This window comes from Rousettus aegyptiacus, unplaced genomic scaffold (assembly GCF_014176215.1).
Source record: "Rousettus aegyptiacus isolate mRouAeg1 unplaced genomic scaffold, mRouAeg1.p scaffold_m13_p_3, whole genome shotgun sequence".
Classification (NCBI taxonomy): Eukaryota; Metazoa; Chordata; class Mammalia; order Chiroptera; family Pteropodidae; genus Rousettus; species Rousettus aegyptiacus.
In genome coordinates, this window is record NW_023416306.1 from 84254589 (window position 1) to 84278607 (window position 24019).

The 24019-nt window shown below is 34.1% G+C and overlaps 1 protein-coding gene across 10 annotated transcripts in view; it reads left to right on the plus strand.

Moving 5' to 3' along the window:
• MYO9A (myosin IXA) overlaps positions 1-24019 on the plus strand; it is a 224161-nt gene that overhangs the window by 186462 nt on the left and 13680 nt on the right. For 7 of the 10 annotated variants that reach the window (XM_036217683.1, XM_036217679.1, XM_036217681.1 and 4 more), the window contains 6 exons: positions 5104-5296; positions 6801-6929; positions 7723-7828; positions 8572-8703; positions 9448-9571; positions 10883-10936. In XM_036217683.1, the coding sequence (XP_036073576.1) occupies positions 5104-5296; positions 6801-6929; positions 7723-7828; positions 8572-8703; positions 9448-9571; positions 10883-10936 (738 nt within the window). The remainder of the gene's footprint in view (positions 1-5103; positions 5297-6800; positions 6930-7722; positions 7829-8571; positions 8704-9447; positions 9572-10882; positions 10937-24019) is intronic. The other 3 variants (XM_036217682.1, XM_036217685.1, XM_016126831.2) reach the window with 1 other exon arrangement.

Consider the following 24019-nt stretch of genomic DNA (forward strand, 5'->3'; position numbering starts at 1 on the left):
ATGCTGAGTGGAGTGAGTAAGACAGAGAAAGACAAATGTCATATGTAGAATCTAGAGAACAGGGCAAATAAACAGTAGAAATAAGCTCATAGATACAGAGAGAATTTTTATGGTTGTCAGAGTGGAATTCACATCTGGTGAGGGGATTAAGAGGTATAAATTGGTAGTTACAAAATAGTCATGGGGTTATAGAGTATAGCATGGGAAATATAGTAAATAATAACTATTCATGGTGTCAGGTGGGTACTAGATTTATCAGAGTGATCACTTCATAAGTTATATAAAAGTCTAATCACTGTGTTGTATACTTGAAACTAACATGATATTGTATGTCAACTATAATTGAAAAAATAAAAATACAAATTTTTTTTTTAAAGAATAAAAGACTGGTTAATGATTACAATGTATTGTAAAACTTTCCAAAGGAAAGGAAAATGTTTTGTAGACTATTTGTTTTTTTTGTTTGTGGCAGTTTTCAAGTTATTAGTTTTTCAATCCAGTACTTTTTAATGCAAACTACTAAAAATCTGTTACAGAATTTGAGACTCATTAAAACAAAGTTTAATGAGGAAAAGTAAATAAATAAAATGCATGGAAACAACACAAAATGTGGTTGGTAAATGTACTTAAAGTATTCTAAGGGTTATCTGGAAAGCGGTAAAAGGGCTAAAAACATATTAGGCTTAAATGTTATGGATATTTGTTGTAGTCTTTAACCACTAAAAGAAGAGCAAATGAATACATAACTTAAAAGTTAATAAAAATGATAAAATGGAAAAACAAAAATTGCTGGATTAATCTAAAAGAAGACAAGAGATGAGATAAACTGAAACATAGATTAGGTCAGAACAGAGAACATAGTGAATTGGTGGATGTGAGTCCAGATATATTGGTGACTATATCAAATGTTAATAGGCCAAATACTTCCATCTAAAACACTAGGTTAAAACTAACTGAAAGATCTCAATGTATGCTGTTTTTATGAAACACACTTAAATATAAAGATACAGAAAGGTTAAAAGGAGAAAGATAGATAGTTATGGAAAGAGTAACCATTAGAAGGGTGGTATAGCTGTACATATGTAAAGTATCCTTTAGGACAAAAATCATTACTTCAGGTAAAGATGTTTGATAATGATAAAATGGTCAACCCATCAGGGAGATATAAAAATTTTAAATTTAGAAGAGTCTAATATTAGTAGCTTCGATACCTGGCAGACAAAAATTCAGTAAGGATGCAAATGATATGAAAAACAAAATTTAAAAAATTGGCTTAGTTGCCATGCATTGAACCCTGCATCCTACAATTGCCTGACTACACAGTCTTTTCAAGTGTACGTGGAACATTTGACAAAATTGGTCATGTGTTGGGCCATAAAGCAAGTTCTTAACAAATGTCAAAAGGTTGAGATACTGAGAGTATACTCTTTGGCCAGAATGGAATTAAGCTATAAATCTACCTGAAGATAACTAGAAAGTCCTCAAATGTTTGGAAATTAAACAATATACTTCTAAATTAAAATAAAAATGGAAAAATATTTTGAATTAAATGATAATTAAAGTATAACATAGCAAATATGTAGCGATAGCCGACATTGCGATTAGAAGAATGTTTATATCTTTGAATGCATGCATCGGAAAGGATGCAAGGATAAAAATGATCTAAACTTACCTCTCTAGGAGGTGGAGGGAAAAAAACAGCAAATTAAACCTAAAGACAGTAAAAGGAGGATAATAGAAATAAATGAAATGAAAAGCATTTGTGCTAGAGATAAAAATGTACAGACAAATTTTAGCTTTTTGAATAGCCTAATATAATAAACTCTTAACAAGTGATCGAAAATAAGAATTAAAAAATTGGCATATTCAAGAAGAAAAATGTAGTGTATCACTGCAGATACTGCATACATTAAAAGGAAAATAAAAGGCTATTATGAATACCTTGATACCAATAAATTTAACAATTTAAGATTAATTGGGAAAATTCCCACAGAAATACAACTTAGCAAGACTAAGTCAAGAGAAAAGAGAAAATCTGAAGAGTCATATTTCTTAAAATAGAATCTGTAGTTGAAAATCTTCCCAACTTCACTAATCATCAGGGAAATGCAAAACCATAATGAGATTTGGGCCCACTAAAATGGCTAAAATGAAAGACATCTTAGCAAGGATTAGAGCAATTGAAACTTTCGTACGTTACTGGTAGGAGTGGAGTGTAAGTTGGCCTAAATACTCTTGGCTTATTTGTTAGTGTTAGTTAAAGCCGAACATGGCTCAGCAGTACCACTCCAAGATTATATACTAAACAGATAAACATAGATATTTGTGCCAAAGACAAATAAAAGACATTTATAGCAGCACTATTTGAACTAGCCCCAAATTGGAAGAAACCTACATGTCTGTCAGCAGTAGAATGAACAAATAAATTGTATATCTGTATAATGGAATACTATATAGCAGTGAGATTAAACTATTAGTACCCAGTGTTGAATGAAAGAAGCCAGAAACTAAAGCATACATACTGTATTATTCCAAATAGATGCAGTTCCAAATAGATGCAACTAACTCATATACATATTATATGATATCATTAATAACAATGTTCAAAAACAGATTAAGCTAATTTATAGTAATAGAAGTATGGATACTAGTTATTGGTGAAGAGTGAAACACGTGTGGCTGAGAGGACCTCGAAGGGGAATTTTATACTTCTGGTTATATTCTTTCTTAATTTGGGTCCCGGTAACAAGTATGCATTTACTTTGTCAAAGTGTACACACTTAGGATTTGTACACCTTTCAGTATATATGTCATACTTCAATAAATTTTTATTTGAAACACAGGGAAGTTCATTGGAAGGGGAAATAATTATAAAAACATTTTTATAAAGAAAACTCAAAGTTTTTCAGTTGCAAATATTAAAATTAATTTTTTTCTTCAAGAAATAGAATTTTTTTAGCATGTTTGCTTTAGATTAGTTGGTGTAAAATCAAACTGTTTTAAAGTTTTTGTTTAATATCCTCAAGTATTTTATTTTTTTGCTTTCTTAAGTCTTAACTATTCATATTCATAATGCCCTAGGGATTACCTTAACATTTAAATATATTATATGTTTGCACATGTGTATCACAGTAATAGTAAGAGGTTTGGTTAAGTTTATTTTGTTTTAATCATTGCAGCAAGCATTACTTTATTTTTTTTAACAATTTATTGAGTATTTGCTATGTACCACATACTGTGCTATGTATGTTCATCTGTAACTTCATCTTGACAATAACCTTCTGAGATAGAAAGGTGATATTCTTGTTGCAAATATGAAATAACCTAGTTATAACCTAGTTGCAAATATGAAATAACATAAATACTCTAATTCATTTAGTGGTGATACAAAATTTTAACTTGCATCCTCTGAACATTCCAAGGTTAAGTGTCTTTTCTATTACACCTCAGACCTAGAAATACATTTCAGAGATGTTGCCTCATATTAATTTAAGGTGATTTTTATGTGCTTCCAAGTAGACATGCAATTAATTCTCTTAAGAATTAAGTTCTGGAATGCAGAATATGTATGTATAGATGAATGAATGATGCATAATAATATAAAACTTTTGTCTTCCATTACTCAAAATTCTCTAGTGGCTTCCCTTAGCTGTCAGGACAGATCCAGGTTCTGTAACTTAGTACCCAGTCCTCTTTACAGTCTTTCTTTTTCTCATTTTTAGTTCAGCCATATCAGAGTACTGTTAGTTTTGTACATTTTTGTAGTTGTTTTCTTTGCCTAAAATATTCTTTTCTTGCCTTCCTTACTTATGTACTATTTGCTTTCTAACAGTTAGATTAAGCATCAGGTCTTCTCAAGGTTGTTAGTTGTTACCCAAGCCCAGTGCTTCCTGATTTCACTGTTTCACTTTTGTGGTTCCATAAGACCTAATAATTCTGTTGTTGCTGTTTTACTTATCTCCACACACTAACATTACTAGTTTTAGCATTAGTCTTAGGGTAAGAACTATCTCTCTGATTTGATTTTGTTTCCCTGTTACCTAGCACATATATGATAAATGTATTAAAATAAGACTAGAAAGAAAAATTAGAATCAATTTAAGTTAATATCTTGAAGGCTAGACTCAGGAATGTTGCACCTTTTTTGATATGTATTAAATCAGCAGCTGAAGGTTTTTGAGGGTAATAAAGTAGATAATATATATTCTACAGCATATTAAAAGAAGAGAAAATGGATATGGGGAAATTTATCAGGAAGCTGTTGGACTGGGCCAAGTGGACAGTTATAATATGTTTGAACTAGGGTGATGACACTGAGAATAGACAGGAAAAAATGGAGTGTACTGCTTGAGTAAAAGAACTTGACCCTGGATTCAGGTTGGAGGAGAGAGTGGGTATACAGTGTTGGGTTAGGGAAGGAGAATGGCGCAAGAGAAGGAAAGAACAAAAAAGTTTACTAAAAAGATTTTTGTAAAGATAATACCTGGCATTTTTCTTTTCTGTGAATTCAAATAATCTTAAACCATTTTATTTATTTATTTTTTTTGCAGTCAGATAAATTACAGTTAGTAAGGTATGATATAAGATACACTATTGAAATAAAAAAGAGCTAGAACACTAATCATGGGTGAATCTGTGTGTGCCTCTGCCTTTAGCTGTGGCATCAATGTTCAGTTAAACTTATCTAAAGTTTATATAAACATTAAAGCATTCTTATACTTCAGAAATTGCTAAGAACTCTACTTCATATCAAATTGATTGATTTTCTAATGGTACTGGGTAAATGTTTAAGACACAAATTCTATCTCCCTAATCCCTTGCCCGAATGCTACTTTACATAGAGATTTTTAACAGTAGCCTATTGCCACTGACTCCATTCTCCACCCCATTTGGGGGGGGGGTGAGTGTTCTTAGTAGGAGAGAATGGAAACTAGCACCTCATTTATACTCTCAGCATTAACCATAATTACCTTTGCCCCTAAGTCTAGTAACTATGCTTAAAAAACTTCAGAGAAATAAAAAAATAGTTCCTCTTAAGTAGTTGGTTAAACATGTTTAAAGATGTTTGAATGTATTTGGAAGCAAAAATTATCTTCCATTTAGTATGATCCAGAGCTGTCATCTCGACAATTTGGGGTGGAACTGTCCCGTTTGACCAGTGAAGAACGAACTGTTCCTTTAGTGGTGGAAAAGCTCATAAACTACATTGAAATGCATGGACTGTACACAGAAGGTATTTACCGAAAGTCTGGTTCAACTAATAAAATCAAGGAGCTTCGACAAGGTCTAGATACAGGTAAGATAGTGCCCTCCAAATTAAGACCAAATACTTTTATTTAAATAGGTCATTTCATGCTCTTAAAGTTTTCATTACATGTTGATCTTTTTATTACAGCAAGAAGAATGCAATCTTTTCTGTGGTGCTTATTTATCATCTTGTTACTTTCTAAAGAGACTTTGTTTTAATGTGATCAATTCAGCAAACATTGAGTGTGTCATTTGTACAAGGCATTATTAAGGACTTCAGATAGATCTCATTTAATCTTTTTAGCAGTGTGATAAGATCATGATGTTTGTAATATTCAAAAGAGAAAAATTTAGACTCAAGGGAATTAATGAGTTGTTGATTATGCAGGACACTGTGCTAAATGTTTTTATACTAATCTTCACAACAACCCTATGAATAAGGGATTATTGTTCCTGTTCTGAGATTTATAAACTGAGATTTACAGAGGATCTTGCCCAAAGACTCATTACCAATAAGTGACCAAGCTGGGATTTAACCACAGATTTTCTGAATCCCTTTTAAACTATTACCTGTTAGTCTCTATTACTCTTACTCCAAGTAATGCTCTTTCCAGTGCTGCTTCTTACCTTTCTACATTGATGACAGAATTATTTAAACTGATAATTAGTGGGTTGAATATTTGTGTAGAGCTCTGGCCACAGTCTGGAGGTTTGACTTTGGTTTCATTCTCAACTTCTACTCTTTACCACTATTGGAATAGATTTTTTTGAGTCACATTGTATACAAAGCTGGTCTCTGTGTAGCCAAGAACCTATCCACATGCTTTTCTCTTCTAGTTTTTTTTTTTTTTAGTAAATCAGTGAGAAATGAATAAGTATGGAAATAATAAGAGAAAGTGCCTAGTAAAACTCAAGCAGGAGGTTCTGTCTACCAGAGACTTAGTCTCTTCCAGTTTAAAGGCAGTTGCTAATTTATCTCTTATACCTTGAGTCAACACAAATGAAAAGTCATTCATCCTATATCTTCCCAATCATCTCATCTGTATAATCTCAAAGAGTTTATAAATGAAATGGAATAAAGGTGTTTCATTTATATTTCTTGAGCTCAATTATTACTGTCCTTTTATCTCATAAGAATGACTGAAAATCAGCCTTATTTTTAGAAAATGTCCTCGGCCTTTTTTCCACTTGTCATCTTAAGCATTGTTACTTAAAGTGTGCTTCACAGATTGATCCACAGTAAGATAAGTATAGAAATTAAGAGCAAGCATTTAGAAACATTTACAGCAATTTGACGGTGCTTTGACTTGAAAACATGTGACCTTTCATTTTAAATATCATTGGATCTGCAATAGATTTGGAAAATAAACAAGCAAAAACTCTTCCTTTACCAGTTAGAAGCACTATTCCAAAACATTGGGATTAGATTACAGGAAATATAAATTAGTCTGATTAGGAACACAAAGACTTTATTTGGTAATGATAGTTTCTAAAGTGAATTAGTTGAATCTCTGCATATTTTTTCATGTTATCTAACTCTTGTCTATAAATAGATGCTGAGAGTGTAAACTTAGATGACTATAACATACACGTCATTGCAAGCGTATTCAAACAATGGCTTCGTGATTTGCCCAATCCACTCATGACCTTTGAACTTTACGAGGAATTTCTTCGAGCTATGGGTAAGCACAGGGGTCCTGGATTTGAGAGGCTTATACTTGGGAATGGAATTCCATCTTTGTTATAAATTATTTACCCATTCTCAAGAGATTTAGTCTTTATAGATCCACAAGTAAGCTTTTGACCATAAATATGAAATGGCCATTGTACTCTCACTTATTTGAATTTTGATTTCTTAGATACTAATTAAAATTTCATTGTACTAAAAGCTTTCTGAGTAAGTTTCTTAGCTGCTTTTTACTAACATATTGAAAGACTAGGGTTACAAACAATTAAAAAATTAAATAGATTTAAGAGTTGGTTTATGTTCATTTAAATTGTGAATCTGGGGAAGAGCATTGTTTAAAGCTGGCTATTTTATGCCAGGCCTAACAGGTTATGGAATTTAGTTTTTCAGTGCAACAGATGTGTAGACCATTGATGAAGGCCTGCCCGGAAGTGTTTAGGCCCTAAGGCATGACTTCTCAACTGATCTATAAATTATATAGCAATTGATTAATTTTGACGGGGAATTAGTCTACCACAAAATACCTGAAACACTAGGGCCTCTCTTTTCCCTTACTATAAATCAAGGATTACTGGGATACAAATTAAAATTCAAGAGACTGCTTAGCGAACATAGAACTCAAGCAATGGGAGATGAGTGGTAACTGTGAATTACCTGCCACACAGGTACAACTGCCTCTTCTAAAACTCTAGAGCCAGTCTCCCCTGCTACTGAGCATCTGTCCAGGAGGAAGATGTAGCATATAAGAGGGGACATTCAGTTTAATTTGCTGCTCTTACTATTTTTAGGTCTTCAGGAGAGGAAAGAGACAATCCGCGGTGTATATTCTGTGATTGACCAGCTCTCCCGAACTCATCTCAATACACTAGAACGCCTCATCTTTCATCTAGTCAGGTAACTTCAAGAAGCAATAGAATGTTTAATAGTTTCTCTTGGATTCTTTTAAATAAATGAAGAGTTCTTCCATTTGGAAAAGAGATATCTTTTTTTTCTTCTGACTTACAAAGTCGGTGCCTCAAGTAGGTAGTTATGATTCCTTGGAGCAGAAATCAGGGGAGTTGGACTGCATGTCAGATGCTTCTCTGCCCTACTTGAGACAAGTAACAGCTTCAGCCTCATAGTAGCACTGTGTGGCTTAACCTGTTATATAACTCCTAAACTAGAAAGTTTGTATATCTGTTGACACAAGCATATTCGAAGGAGGTGGGTTCAGATAGTGCTCAGGAATTGGTTGACCAAAGAGATTTCAGAAGTAGTCGCTTTTTCCCTGAGTATAAATATCAGCAGTAGTTGGGATAAATACTACTATTTGAAAGTGCATTAGAGTCTCTGCATTCTTCAGACATGTTTATCTAGTGATGGTGATTTCGAGCCATGGGTCACAGATTTTCCTTGATAAGCTATCTGCTGGCCTACATTGCTTCAAGGAAGGAACAGAATTAAAGTGTGTTTTCAGAGGCAAAAGAACAGCATTGGGGAAAGCCTACAGTATCTCCTTTCAACCGGCCTGAGTATCCTTCAGTACTGTGCAGTTAATGTTATACTTCTTCTTTCTCTCATCTTTTCTGCCTGCCTCCCTACTATTTACTCTTTTTATCCTTGTTTCACTTGGGATATTTTTTGTTGTTGTTCCTTAGGATTGCTCTGCAGGAAGACACTAATCGAATGTCTGCTAATGCTTTGGCCATCGTGTTTGCACCCTGCATTCTCCGCTGCCCTGACACCATTGACCCACTACAAAGCGTGCAGGACATCAGTAAGACTACCACGTAAGGCCAGTCACCATCACCTTTGCAAGACCCCAGGGACTTCTGAGTCAGTGAAGTTACTTTATCCAGCTATCAAACGTAGAGAATGACTTCATAAATTCAGATTATTTTAAGAAGGTTGCTAGACACCTTGGGTTTTCTTACAGTGAAGAAACCTTCTTTAGATTCTATTCATCTGAACATCATTTGTTTTGAAGAGTCTTATTTTTAAAGTTTGACTTTTCTTTGGGAGTGCTTATGATTTCTAAATATATTTTTAAATTCCATTTTACCAAATTATGTACACTTTGTATCTTCCTGTAATCTAGTCTAATTGGTTTTATGCCTCGGAATCCCTTTGTTCTTAGTACTTCAATGTTCCTATATTTCATCTTGGCTTTTTTTTTTTTTTTTTTTTTTTTTTGGTGGGCCTCTGCTTTCCTCCTAGAGTGGTAGTTCTTAACCTTGACTGAAAAAGGAGCTTAAAAAAAATACTGGTGTTTGTGTCCTATCCCCAGAAAATCCAGTCTGATTGAATTGTTCTGGGGTGTGGCCTGGGCATTTAGCACCCTCAGATGGATGCTAAAAGCTCAGCCAAAGTTATGAAGCACCATTCTAAACTCTATCTCTGAGCTCATAAAATAAGGAATGCTGATTTTTCTTTTATCTTCCATCTACCACACTTAACTGAAAAGCTGTCTGGGTGCTAACTTTATTTGATTTACTTATGCTCTTAACAGTTTCCTCTCTTCCCTCCTATTTCAGTTGTGTGGAGCTGATTGTTGTGGAACAAATGAATAAATATAAGGCTCGTCTCAAAGACATCAGTAGCCTGGAATTTGCTGAGAATAAGGCAAAGACTAGGCTGTCACTGATTCGTAGATCAATGGTAAGATGCACAACATGGACTCATGGGAAAATGGGAGCCTTCCTGGGATTTTAAGTGTGCATTTACGGTGGAGAGAGAGATTATTCTCTGATTCTTTTTCACATGGAACAAGTAAAAAAAAAAAAGATCACCAAATCTCAGGGTATTATGGATGCCTCATATGTGCTCTTTTAGCTCTCTTTAGTTGTATGTACATAATATATATACAATTAAATGTGTAAAATTTTTAAAATCAAGTATTTGGATAAAATGTTGGTCATTTAATAATATGTCCTTTTTCCCCCCTGTCCTTTATATGAAACCTTAACCTATTCTAACTTTTTTCTCTGCTTCCTTCCACCATCTGTTCCTACCTTCAACCTTGTCAGTACTCCTGGGATTTAGAGAACTTAATAAATGTAAGAATATGATGTAAAGGAAATGGAATTCTATCTATGAGTCTACTATTATAAAAGATTCTTTAAGAGTTTGAGAAAAGTCTTAAAAAAATGATGATTTATTTTCCTGTATATGCCCACTTTTCTGTTTAATAAGTTCCTTTATAACAAGCGACATATATAGATAATTCATTCCAATTCTCGCTGGACCAATAATCAGTAGAATCCGGATAACTGGAAAACTACTGCTGCATTAAAGTTTAATTATTCCCATTTACTACCCTTCCCCTTAATTGTAAAACAAAATTGTAGTGATGAACACCCACTCAGATCGCCAGTAAATCTCTAAGGAGAAGTAGGCTTCCTTATCATCATGCCTGTGCTTCTCCAAGGGCCCAGCAATACTTCCTCCATATCTTCATAGTTTATACTTAGATTAGTATTAAAGTAACTCTGATTTTACTATTTAAACCATCTGGCACAGAACAACCACTCAACAAATATCTGTTGATTAAGTTAGTGAAGGGTCTTTTCTAAAAAACAGACATAAACATAGACTTTTCCCAGTCAGTAAAAGGTATGAAATAAAGCACATCATAGGATATTATGTAAATCTTTTCCCCAGAAAATGAAAACAGAAACCCCATTTAAAAGTGAAACCCTTTCTGTAGTATGAATTTTCAGAAGATCAGTTCTGAGAGGCCCAATTTAGTAGTGTCTATCCAGGGAGAAACGAGAGACCTTTTACTATAAAGCTACTTTTCAAAGCAGGTGGACTAGCTGTGCTTTTTCTTTTTCTTTTTTTTTTTTTTTTTTTTTTTTTGCTGATGCTTGCAGAAGAAGTCCATTAAAAGATTAACCCTTCTCTTTTAATGAGGCAATGACATGCACATTCTAACCTTCTGCTTTCCTTTTCATGTCCTTCCTAATCCAGAAACCTGTACTAATTGCAGTTAGATTTATGACCATTACCCGCAGTTCAGTCTCGGTATGTATTAATATTGCAATGTGTCACAGCCACTTTACATTATTGTCTCTCATCCATTCAAGAGTTGTTCTGCTCTGTCTAACATCCATGCCTGTCCACCCTCCACGCCCAGCCCCAGTTCAGGTCCCACTTCCTGACCAACTTTCACTTGCTTTTCTCTTACTTTCTTTCTTTAGAACTTTCATTTTCCTTCCTCTCTATCATACAGTTGAACAGTCTTCATTTATAATATACTGGTTTTTCCTCTTTGTCAGATAAGCCTCTTTATGGTTTCTTCTTTGGTTGGATCTTTAAAAGGTGAACATTGAAAGCATTAAGTTACCAAATTTCTGCTTTTGAGCTTTGTTCTCATCATTCTCCTCTACTTTATTACTTGAAATACTTATTGCTACTTCTAGCATCCTCCGTTATTAGTAATGCTTATTTATCCATTCATATCTGTGACTTGGATGGTGTCTTCCTAGGCACAGAAGTATGGCTGTTATCTACTTGGCATTTTTCAGATAGACCAGCAAATAATAATGAGCAAATTGATGGACTGGTTCTAGACTTAAATATCACAGTATAATAGAGTTCATACCAGGATTACACGAAAAAGAAATAGAGAATTGGAAAGCTAAGAACACCAGTAAACATGGAAACTAATTTCAGAGACTATCCATCTATGTGTAACCAGTTCACTGAGGATCTCAACTTGTTGGCATATAAATACAAATCAGTTTTGCTTTTTATCTGGTAACTGCCTTTCAACTCTGCTATGCCAAACTCCCCTTCCTGCTGTATATCAGCTACCTTAACAGCAACTTATCACTATTCCATAATACTCAAATACTCTAGTCACATTCCAGTATCTAAGACTTAGTTCTCTTCATATTATAAATTCATTCACAGACTTGATATAGTACTGTCGTCACTTTCTCCCAGGACAAATTAGACCTTAATCTGGACTGAAAACTTTGGGGGGTGGGTGAGTAATGTTTTCTTCCCCCACCCCCACACCCACACACACACACTTCTGCCATCCCTCTTTCTTGTGCTTTTTCTTCCTCTGTCATTGAAACTGGGAGGAGTGATAGGAGAGGCAGAATTCTGCATGATATCCCAGTGTGAGGTGGCAGTTCTCTTTCTTGGTTGTTCAATGCTGTTATTCAAGCTTATTGTCAACAGGCTAAATGAGATGAGTGTTAGCGCCAGTTTACCCTGCTGACAATGAGCTCAGTCGTATCACATTTCCATAGGCATTGGCAGTCCTTGCAAGACTTGGTCACATCTTCTGGCTAAACCGGACTGATGGTATTCTCACCATGTGACTCAAATTTTTTCCAAGACTTTATCTAATCAAATCTACCTTTCATGGCCAATTCTAGGACCTGCAGCACATTGGGGGAAAGGTTACATTTTTCATACCTCGTAGGAAATAAGAACTCAAGGTGGATGATAGTCTTGTCTACCTCTCCACCTGACATTTTCTCACCACACTCTCTCCCCATTTCTCTTTTTCCCTGTGCGTATAACAGGGGACAAATCAGTAAGTCTTTTGCCTATATAGATAACCAAACAAGGAATGAAATACCAGTCTGCCTTTATTTTAGATGACTTTGAACTTTAATTCTTACCTTCTGAATTCATACATGACAATTGCTTTTTTTCCCCACAGAGAAGAGGGGAGATCCTCTTTTAAAAAACTTTATGTTCTTCTCAAAGTCTAATAAACTTCTCTTTCTTTTCAGCCTTTTTAGATTCACATTGAGGGAAGGTGTTACAATACTGATGATGGGGCTGGTTCAGAAAAACTGGTACCTCTTGGAAAGCCCTGAGAGAAGCGGCAGATACCAACTACTGTTGGCTCCTTGAAGCTAGAATAAGGGGTAGTTAATTATCCTCAACTTTGGGCTTTAGCCATGTTTTGGAACAAGAGGAAAAATTCTATTTAACATCCTATCTCATATGCATTTAGCTATTGAAACAACCATAGGCCTAGTCTTAAGAACAAGACAGTGTCTAGGACATATATTTGGTCTTCAGTAAGCATATATGGAATTGAACCTAAGAATTGAATCTAGGAGAGATAGCAGTGAGTTTTTAGGATATACACTACAAATAGACTAATCAAAGTCAATATGCATGTATTCATAGATTTTAAAAATTACTCTTTCATAATTAAATACAATAATGACTTTTCTGAAATGCAGAATGAACTGCACTTATGAGAAATATTGCCAGTGTGAAAGGTCATTTTAGTTGGGTGTTGAAAGGTGAGTAGCAATTTAACAAATGAAAAAAAGAAAGAGGGGAAAGATAATTCCAGAGCCAAGGAAGCATGAAACAGCAATCTATAAATAATGACTACCCTGTATAGCTAGAGCCGGTAATATGGAAGTGGCAGAAGAATTTGGAGAGGTAAATTAGAAACAGGTGTGCAATATGAAGAATTTTTAATTTCTGCTTTGAAAATTAAGAGCTATAGAACGGTTTTCAAGTAGGGGAATGTCTCCATAAATGTTTCTTTTAGAAGATAACTACTACCACTCTGAGGAAGAATGACTAGAGATAGACAATACTGGCAGTCATATATCAGTTAGGAGGCTCTTGACTTGTAAATAATCATATTTGCCATCACCAAAATAGATGAATCCTGATCATTTCATACAGGTCACCCTTCAACAACATGGGTTTGAAATGCTCAGGGCCACTTATGTGCTGATTTTTTTCAGTCAGCCCTCTGTATCAGTAAGTTGGGAATCCATGGCTGTAGAGGGCTGACTACATGTATTGTCCTACACTATTTTTTATAAATCACTTGAGCATCTGTTGATTTGGGTATCTGTTGGGAAGGGGGGTCCAGGAACCAATCCCCTGTGGGAGGGTTTGGAGGAGTCCAAAGTTAATATGTGGGTTTTCGACTGTGCAGGTGATTGATACCCCTAACGCCCACGTTGTTCAAGGGTCAACTGTTACCTGTTTCTGCTACCATGTGGAAAGTGGAAATCAGATTTATGGCACATAATCTTTGACTAGGCTATTCTCAGACTAGGATTTTGGAATACAATATACTTGCAATCCATCCAGTAATACCTTTTCTATGTTTTTTTGTTATTTATGCTATAATTCTAAGCATAAATATTGATTTACCACTATTTAAGCTAATATAATATGAAGAATATAATTTGAATAAAGATTACTAATCTATAAAACCCTCACAAATTATCCTCTTAAAAGATGTTAAACACAAAAGATTCCTTGGCCAAACAAATTTGGAGTATAATGTGTAGCACTTCCAAAACTTTGACCATGGGGTGCTTCTTTTCATAATATATCAACTTGAAAAAGGGTTCTAAGAAAGTCATTTTAGAAACAACATTCTTACTTTTTAAATAATATCAGTTGCTCTGTCTATTTACTTTGGAATTTTAAAATTACTTGAAGTATTTTTTAGGATTTTTGTGCTATGTTCATAGTGATTGGTAGTACTTGTGAATTTTCTATCTTCTAGGCTTGTTTAAAAATTTGCCCTTGTGTCTCTGTTAGAGATCGGCATGCCTGCAATTCTGTATTAATGTGGATTATTAGATTTGTGGAGTTAAGTGTTGCAATTGACTACACCAAAGAAGCAAGAAATGCCCCTCCAGAAGTTAAGTGTTAGTAATTGGAAAGCCAAGAATCATTTGAAAAGTGCCAGCTCTAAGGAGCTGCAAAGGAAAGAGATACTCCAAGTGTGCACTTACTTGACTAGCAAAGGGTCCTGCCATTTCCTTTTAATGCATGGTGTCTAAGTCTACTGGTCACATTCAAGTGATGACTTAATAAGAATCAGATTCAGAGAATGAAGATTTTCTTAGACTCTAGAGGCATCTGGTACTGACCAATAGGTATTTTTGTAGTGTTATCTTTTTCTTTCTTTAAGATATACTTGATACATAACATTGTATTAGTTTTAGGTGTACAACGTAATGATTTGCTATATGTACACATTGTGAAATGATTACCACAATAAGTTTAGTTAACATCCATCACTTCACATAGTTACAACTATTTTTCTCATGATGAGAATTTGTAATGTTATCTTTAATAACACCACAACCAGCAGACACCTGCTCTTTCTATTTCTTCCTACCCCACTTCCAGAGATCATTGTGTTAATCAAAAGTAATTGCTTGAAGGTGTGCACGCAAGAAGCATACAAAGGCCAGTGGTGAGGAGGATTAGGCACAGGAGCTTTTGGGGAGAATAGGCAAAAGGAAAATAGTATATATGTTCTTTTTTTAGAAAGAAGCACCTCTTTCAAAGCCTTGGAACCTTCTTATTCTCTCAGATGGGGACAAATAGGAAGAGAACTTAATGTAGGAAATTCTTGTAGATAAGAGAGGAGAAGTACAGTAATATGTGGTAAGGGAACTTGACTCTTTTCAAGAGGCCTGTTAATTAGATTTGGGGGAAATAAAAGAAGGTAGAAAGAGATACTATAAGGATTACTGTGGTTTTGAGATGATGGGATTACATGTGAGAGAAGAGAAGGTGAAGAGTTTACAAATGGTAGAATGATTTGGCGGGGGGGGGGGAGTTGTCTTTAGAGGAAAAAAAGTACAGAATACTAGACAAGAATGAATTATATTAACTCGCCATATAATTTTTGCTGCTAGAAGGAGTTTACCTATAAATCTACCATTTATATTATAAAAAAACGTCTCAGTTCATTCTTATATCTCTTTTTCAAAAAATTCAGATTTGAAGCTTCATACTAGCTCTTTTTTGCGTAATAACATACTCGGTGCTTTTAAAGAAACTTTTATAATTTCTCACATAACTTAAAATTGAAAGATGAACTATTTTATATTAATAATTTTTAAATTATTGGACTTCTCTGTATTATAGTATATAATGTCTTTTAAATTAGCCATTTGATAAATCTAAGATCTTCTATGTCTACATAAAAGACATTCACATACTTGTTTCTCATTCATTATGGAAAATTTTGAACAGTAGGGTAAAGTATAAAAGGCAGGAAAGAAATCACCATTGTCTATTAATATATCTGAATATTTATATTTCCCTCAAATTTTTTCATTATTTATATTTAATGAAGTTATGACAATACTGTGATATTCATAGTTTTATATTTTATTAGGAAGATTTTTCTAGAAATAAACATGAACTCAATTTAGTATCATAAATCTGTTTAATATTTTTAAACTTTTATGGTTTTACTAAGTAAAAATGAGGCTACTTTCAATATACATTTCTTTAGAGGTACTTCTCTTTGTTGACTGCATCTTGGACACATCTTTTTTCCTTTTTATTCTTTTGTATAGAGGAGACCTGTCCTCTTAACTCCACTTATTCTTTCAATTTCATTTATTCTCCTTCATTTTTTTTTTTCCAACAGAAAAGGCCATATTTCAGGCACTGTGCTAGGTGCTGGAGGTATAGAAATAACAAGATCTGTGCCTTAGATAAATTAACAGTCTAGTAACAACAATGCAAATCATTGTGGTTTGCTTTACTAAATTTCATCTTGTCTCTGCAAAGGCTGTAGAGGCATAGAGAGCTGGGTGACTAGTACTGCCTGAGAAAATTGAATAAACTTTAATGGCTAGAATACAAGATTTCTTGGTAAGAATGAAGGAAGGGAAGAGTGATAGTATGCAAGATTTTGGGTTCTAAAATTACAAGACCAGTAGTTTGTATTTGATACTTTTAGACTTTGAGGGGTTATCAAAGGGGGTTTTAAACCTTTTGAGAATATTTACCCATCACCAAAGACTTCCAAACCTTCTTAGAGAAAAACAGTGGGTTTACTCAAATGGTAGGTTCCAGAAAGAAGGATAACCTAAGGCTGTTAGCAATTTTCATACCATTCATACCTTTAACAAAACACCGCAAGACTCATTAGCTTAATACAGCAATCATGTATTTATCACATACATCTGTGGAGTGGCTGGAGTTCAGCTGATTTACAATAAGATACAGGTTGGGTCCAGTTCCGTTCTACACATATTACTCTTCTTGAACCAGTGAACCATCAGGGGTATATTTTCCTCTCGACAGTGTCTACATCACGTGAATTGGTAAACTCAACTGTGCATGCTTCTGCTGCCATGTCTGCAAATATCCAACTGGCCGTAAGCAATTGCATGAACAAACCCCAAATCAAGGAGTAGAGAATGCACTTAACCTACCCTGAGGTTATGGCAAGGGTGTAGATATATAATTTTATTACAGAAGACTGGAGAAGTAGAACTGTTAATTTAGTTTATCATAATCTGTGATGCTTCTTACAAGGCCAGGAAGATAGCTCAGAAACATGTTTCTTTACAAAGAAAGAAATTTTCCTTCCTACATTCCTTAAAACAACTTAGTCCTTTCTTACACCTGATGTGCTCATGATCCAAAGCTGAGTTCCTTTCTCCCTCATAGAATGTTGGCCTTATAGATGAAAAGGAGCCTTGTTTCTGCTTTTATTAAAAGGGATTAGCTTGTAGCTCTTTTCAAAATGTCTTTAAGAGATTCAAACTCATTCCTGTTAAAATGGACTTATACAGCTGTCGTATCTTAAGGGAGGTGGTCAATACACTTTTGACCTGGTCACTTAGATAATTTTGGACACTCGTTGGTCTTAGACCCAAACCCAACAATTTTTAGTTTCTTACAAGTTAGTTGCAATATAGAATGTGTAACTATATCAATTAACATTTTATATTTGGTGACATTAAAATCTTTTGGTTATTTGAATATTGAATATTTTACTCATGTATGGCCTTGTAATGTCATAGGTGGGTCACTTGAAATATATTGGTTCACTGAGTTATGCAGATCTTTCAAATGTTTCATACAATATCAAAAATCACATTTGTTAATATCACCACCTATCTTCAGAAAATCTTTAAGTACTGGGCAGCAGTTGTCAAACTCATGGGGCAGTTACAAGTTTTCAGAATTCTAATATTTGTTTGAAAGCTTGAAATTTTGTCATTGATAGCAAATATGGTCATACATTTCATTTGAAATGATGGACTTTCCACATTTTTAAAGAAATTATCTGCTACATTCCCAAGTCTGGATAATCATACTTTGTTGATTATTGTAAATAGCATTTCATGAATAAAGCAGTTAATTTAGCTTGTATTTCAAACAATTGCACATATACTTTTTCTTAAGATAACCAGTCAGTATGCAGCGAAGGTCCTTTATGTATAAAATTGCTCATTTTGTGAGACAAAAATTCAAAAATAGTGAACTCAAGGATTAAGAATTTATTAAATTATATTACTTGATGGATGACATGAAATCAACTTTTTAAAACTATGCATGATAGCAAGAATGTGATGATTATTAGAACAGTTTGGTACCTTGCCTTGATTTATGCAAAGATGCCAACAGTTTATACCTATGACTTTTGTACTGTTAGTACACATGTCAAGTGAAAAGGACAGCTAATATCTTAGTATCATTATGAAAATAGTTTTGACATTGCACATCTTTTTAAATGGATTTGGAGACACCCTTTATTCCTTCCAGCTGTCATGGACTACACTTTAAGAACCACTGCTTTACAGTACATACAACACTGCTGGCTCACTGCATAGCCCAGAAACGTTTGATGAGTATAATGCCTTTTCATATGCAAGAAATAAATAGACACAGACACTTACTGGCTGTGTTTAAAGTGTCTACTAAGCCTCATTTGGTGAATCATAACTACAAGAACTGGGATTTTTTAACAGGCTTGGTTACCTAATTATAACATCATGCAAAACAACCAGCCTTCTAGAAGACCTTAATATAGGACTACTTCTTACCAGGAAAGTAGACTCCTCAGGAAGTGGTCTGATAATTTAATTCCTTGCTTCCTGTTTTTGTGACTTAACAGAAGAAAATACTGATCTTCCATCTTGGCCCAAAGTGCTATTTTGAGGTATGACTTGATCATTAGGATTCTGAGATTTGTACTTTAGCTAGTCATATACAGTTCTATCTAGATGATGCATATATAGTCAACCCATGGACAAATCCCAGTTACATATGCTTTTCTAAGATGCATTTCTTCATAAAGTATCATGGCTCCCTGGTGAGGGTAATAGATATCTTTCCCTACATAGTTTTTTAAGAGTGATGCAGTCCAATCCTTAATCACTACCACGAGTATCTGACTTCATCTATCATCAATTCTTTGGACTTACTTTGACTCAGTGTTGAATTTCCTTGTGCCCCATCAACCACGCCTTGCTATTCTATTTTTTGCTGCATACTTTTTCTGTCTTGAGCCTTATATTGTTTTAGGAAACTTCAAAACTCTCCTCATAGACTTTATTCATTTTAACACTTTGGTGTACCTTTCACTTATTTATTTTTTTTATCTCTTTAAGCCTTAGGAGAACATGGAAATGTTGGGCTCAGGTGAGGATACATTAAAGAGGGTATCTTCACATAGATCCTCCATGTTAAAGCATTTGGTTCCTAACATTTTTGTTACAGTAGGGAAGCTTATTATAGATTCTTCTCACAGAATAATGGGGAAGCCTACTGTGGACTGTCTTCGCAGAGTTCTGACCCAAATCAAATAATTAAGGATCTCTGTTTCAGAATATCATTCATAGAAAAAATAGACAGTAGAATTATATATAGACTTCCTCAGACAAAGGATGGAAAAGCTACATGATTAGATCATTGATTTTGTGGGTTTTAGAAAGAATGTTCTTAAAAGAGAGCGGGAGGAATCAGATGGTAGTACTGTGTACCGTGTGGTGAGAGAGCTAAGGAAGAAGTACTCAGTTCTGCTTGGGGATACTGGAAAAGGCTATAGAAGAGGTGACATGTGAGCTAGATCTTAAGAGATGAGTCTGAACTAACCAGCCGGAGAAAGGTATGTTGTTAAAACCAAAATAGGCTTTGTTCTGAAGACATTAGCACTATGGGGCCCTGAGGATGAGCAAGACTCACAGGGTCTCTTATTGTAGATAGTTACCTGTTAAGGTAGAATGAGAATTTTATGTTTAACCCAGAATGTCCTCATTTTTAGGGAATAATTGGTACCGGAAAAAGATTGTTGAAAGTGAGTGTACTTAAATAGCATAATTAATGATTGATAAAATGTGTATAAACATGTAATTCTATACCCACAAAGAAAAGAATGTACACCCTTTGGTGTTTCCATGGAATAGTCTAAAAATCAGGTGACAACACTTAAGTGGTAATGGCGATCTTGTAGTTGTTAATCTGGGTTGTGGCTACACAGGTGTTTGTTTTACTGTTTTTGAACCTAGCTATAAATTTTATGTTATCTTTAAGTATATAATATTTTATAATAAAAATTAATGAAAATAATTAAAAGTCTAGAGGAAAAATTAGGCCACAAGAAAATCCTCAAAGGCAAAGAGGAAATGTAAACTGAAATTATTGGGAAATTTAAAAATTACAATAAAAACATACTATATCTAAGTCTGTGGGATATATAACTAAAGCAGTATTCAGAGAAAATTTTATTGTCTTAAAAATTTATAAGAAAAATGAAAATAAACATCTAAATTAAGTTAAAAATAGAACAACAAAATAAACGAGCAGAAGAAAATAATAAAGGTATAAGCAGGAAATAATGAGGATAAAAGTAGGAAATAAATTAGAAAACAAAAAATGGTGAAAGTAATAAAAAAGTTGATTCTTTGAAAAATCGGTAACTAATTGAAATGGAATAGGCATAAATCCACAAATAAGAAATAAGGAAGGAATTATTATGGATAACAGTGAGAATTTAAGAGTGAGAAGAGACTACAGTTTTTTTAGTTATCTATTGTTGTGTAACAAATCACCCAAAAACCTAATGACTCAAACCAACAATAAATATTTATTATCTCATACATATATTTTTGTGGGTCAGGAACTTAGGAGCAGCTTATTTGTTTGGTTCTGGGTAGGTCTCTCATGAACTTGTAGTCAAAATGTCAGCCAGGGCTGCAGTTATCAGACTTGACTGGGACTATAGCATTTGCTTTCAAGATGCTTACTCATATTACTACCTTATTGGTGCTTGCTGTTGGTAGAGGAAGTCCTTAGTTCTTTGCCACATGGATCTTTTCATAGGGCTGCTCTAGTGTCAAAATGACTTTTTCTAGAGTAAATGAAGCAAGAGAGCTAGGTAGAAGCCCACATGTCTTTTATACTCTGGCCTCAAAAGTTGTACTCTGTCATCTCTGTAATAATCACACAGTGCAGCCCTGTTCAGTGTGGAAGAGACTAAACAGGACATGAATACAACAAGATGGCAATGATCAGGAGTCATCTTGGAGGATAGCTACCACAATTTTATTCAACTCTGAAATAAGTTTGAAAAGGTAAAGTTTTCTAGGAAAATGTACTTTATCAAAACTGCCTCTAAAAGAAAGACTATTAACAGACCAATTACCAAAGAAAAGACAAAGTTGTCTAAAAGTTCCCTCCTATAAAACACCAGACATTTTCACAGAGGAGTTTTACCAATCCTTTAAAGACGTAATTTAAACTGTTCCAGAGCAAAGAGGAAAAAGGTCTTCTTTTAACAAAAAGAGTATGTAACATTGATACTTCCTCCCCCTCAAAAAATAAAAAATAAAAAACTAATAAAAATTGCACACAAAAGTATCAAAGGTAGCAAAGGCAGCAGAATACAAGATGAGCTCTGGACTAGACTTTTGCATTAAACTCCCAGGACCAGTCAACTGGCAGTTGTGACATGGGCTAGTCATTTATTCATTTATTCTCCATGCCTGAGTTTTCTTATCTGTAAATTGGGGTTAGTAGTATGACTGACACAGGATTAAATGAATTAATATTTTTAAAGCCATAAGAACAGCACTTGACACATTAATACACACATATATATCAATAAAGCACTTGATACATAATTTCAGAGCTGCCTCATCTACGAATATTAATACAAAATCAATATTGTGTACATACATCTTTTTTAGAGCTCTGAAAACATGTGTTTGGGATTTTTTCTCCCTCTTCCCTAGTTTTATTGAGATATAATTGATATAACATTGTGTAAGTTTGAGTTGTACAATGCGATAATTTGATACATGTATATATTGTGAAATGATTACAATAATAAGGTTAGGTAACACATCTATCACCTTACGGTTATTTTTAAAAAAAATTTTTTGGTGGTGGTGAAAATATTTAAGATCTACTCTCAGCAACTTTCAGGTATTCAGTATTGTGAGCTATAGCCAGCATGCTGTACATTGCATCCCCAGAATTTATTCCTCTCTCTTATAACTGGAAATTTGTACTTTTTGACCACTATCACCCATTTTCCCCATACCCAGCCCCTAGCAAAAGAGTTAAATCTCTGTAGGCATAATAATGTCTTAAACAGCTCCATGATCTCTGCTCTCTGTCAGAATTGTGTGTTATCTGTGCCGTCTTTGATAGTGGTAATCCAGCTTTTCCGAGTAACTTCGTAAATATTTTGGTAAGGGATTGGAAATTTTCATATTGTATATGATATTAAATCATTGATTAATGGGACTTTAGACCTAATACCAATATGTGAAGATAATTGTAGTTGATATCCTGATTTTAGGAATAATTTGTCTCTAAAGTTGAAACTGGAAAGTTACTGGTTAAGTATTCAAAGAAGGATTATAATATGGCTTTATAGATTTTTCAGTACTGGCATTAAGAATCGGGTACAAATTGTTCATAAAGTGTATGATGGATCAAAACCAATGAAATCTCAAATGTGATAGAAAAATATACTATACTTTTGGAGTAGGGAAGGTTTTTCTGTTACATAAAATCATTTGATAGGTTCATCAGCGTAGGTATCAAGTATTACCACATGACAAAAATAACCATAAGCAAGGCAAAAGGGAAGTGACACACCATAGGAAAATATTTACAACTCATATCACAAAGTTTTATTTTCCCTAATCAAGAAGGAGAGACCCTATAAATAAATAGGAGAAAGATTAGCTACCTAGTGAAAAATGAATGCAGGATACTGCAGACTACTTCTCAAAGTATTAACTACTGTCTCTTTACAGGGAGTCCAGGAGGTGAAATCTGTTTTTATCATAATGCCAAGAAAATATTAGCTTTTTTCATCGCGTTGACATTTTGGACTCATAGCAGAAAAGCAATTATTTACCAATCACTGAAAGAGAATATACAGTAATTCTGGGGGGGAAAAGTCTCATTTTGGGGGGGGAAAAAAACTAATTCATACCTGTTATGAGGAAGTTGTAAAGTACAGAAAAGTATAGAGAATAAAGGATATTACTCCATTCAAGAAACTACTGTTAATAGCTGGATATATTTGCAGATTAAAAAAAATACCTATGGTATATAAGTTTATGTCCAGTTTTTAACACAGCATTTTCTCATGTTTCTAAAAGTTCTATGTAATCAACTTTAAAAATTATTTTCTTTGACTTTGTAAGACAACTCAGGCTATAAGGGTTTCAAGTTTTCCTTCATCTTTGTTTAATGATGTCTTAAAAGAGATCGACCCGTAGAGCTTGATTTTCTTTAGCTCTGTTAAGTAATTCCTCACTAACGCATGGTACAGTACTCAGGTGACTAAGTAGATGATGGTATGAAGGCTGAACAAAGGCAATTTTTTTTATTGAATACTGCGAAATGGACTCAACAAAAAAAAAATACTGGGAATAAGCTGAGATTTTTCAGTTCCTCAAGGCTAGAAATAGCACATTAAATTTTATTCATTCGGCTTCATTAAAATAGTAAAAATCAAATGGAATGAGAAGATGTCCTGGAATTTATAATTTTATTCTGACTGGCCAGAATGGTCTTTAACACTGTGTTGATACTATCTTCAAACCATATTTGCTGCCACCATTCCACAGTGCCTTCTTCTGAGTTATCCTTTGTCAAATTTGCAGACTGATCTTGTGTTTCGAGGGCCTTTTGCTTAATCTTTTTACTTCTTGACCTCAGAACTTAAAAGTGGAATAGCCATCTTGTAATCCTCTTGATTTTCATCCCATTGCATTTTAGAACACATGAGTTTGGAAGAGTTAGCCTGAATGCCCTGAGAACTTGACCTTCACTTTAATCTCACTACCTGAGCTAGAAATTTCTGATCTA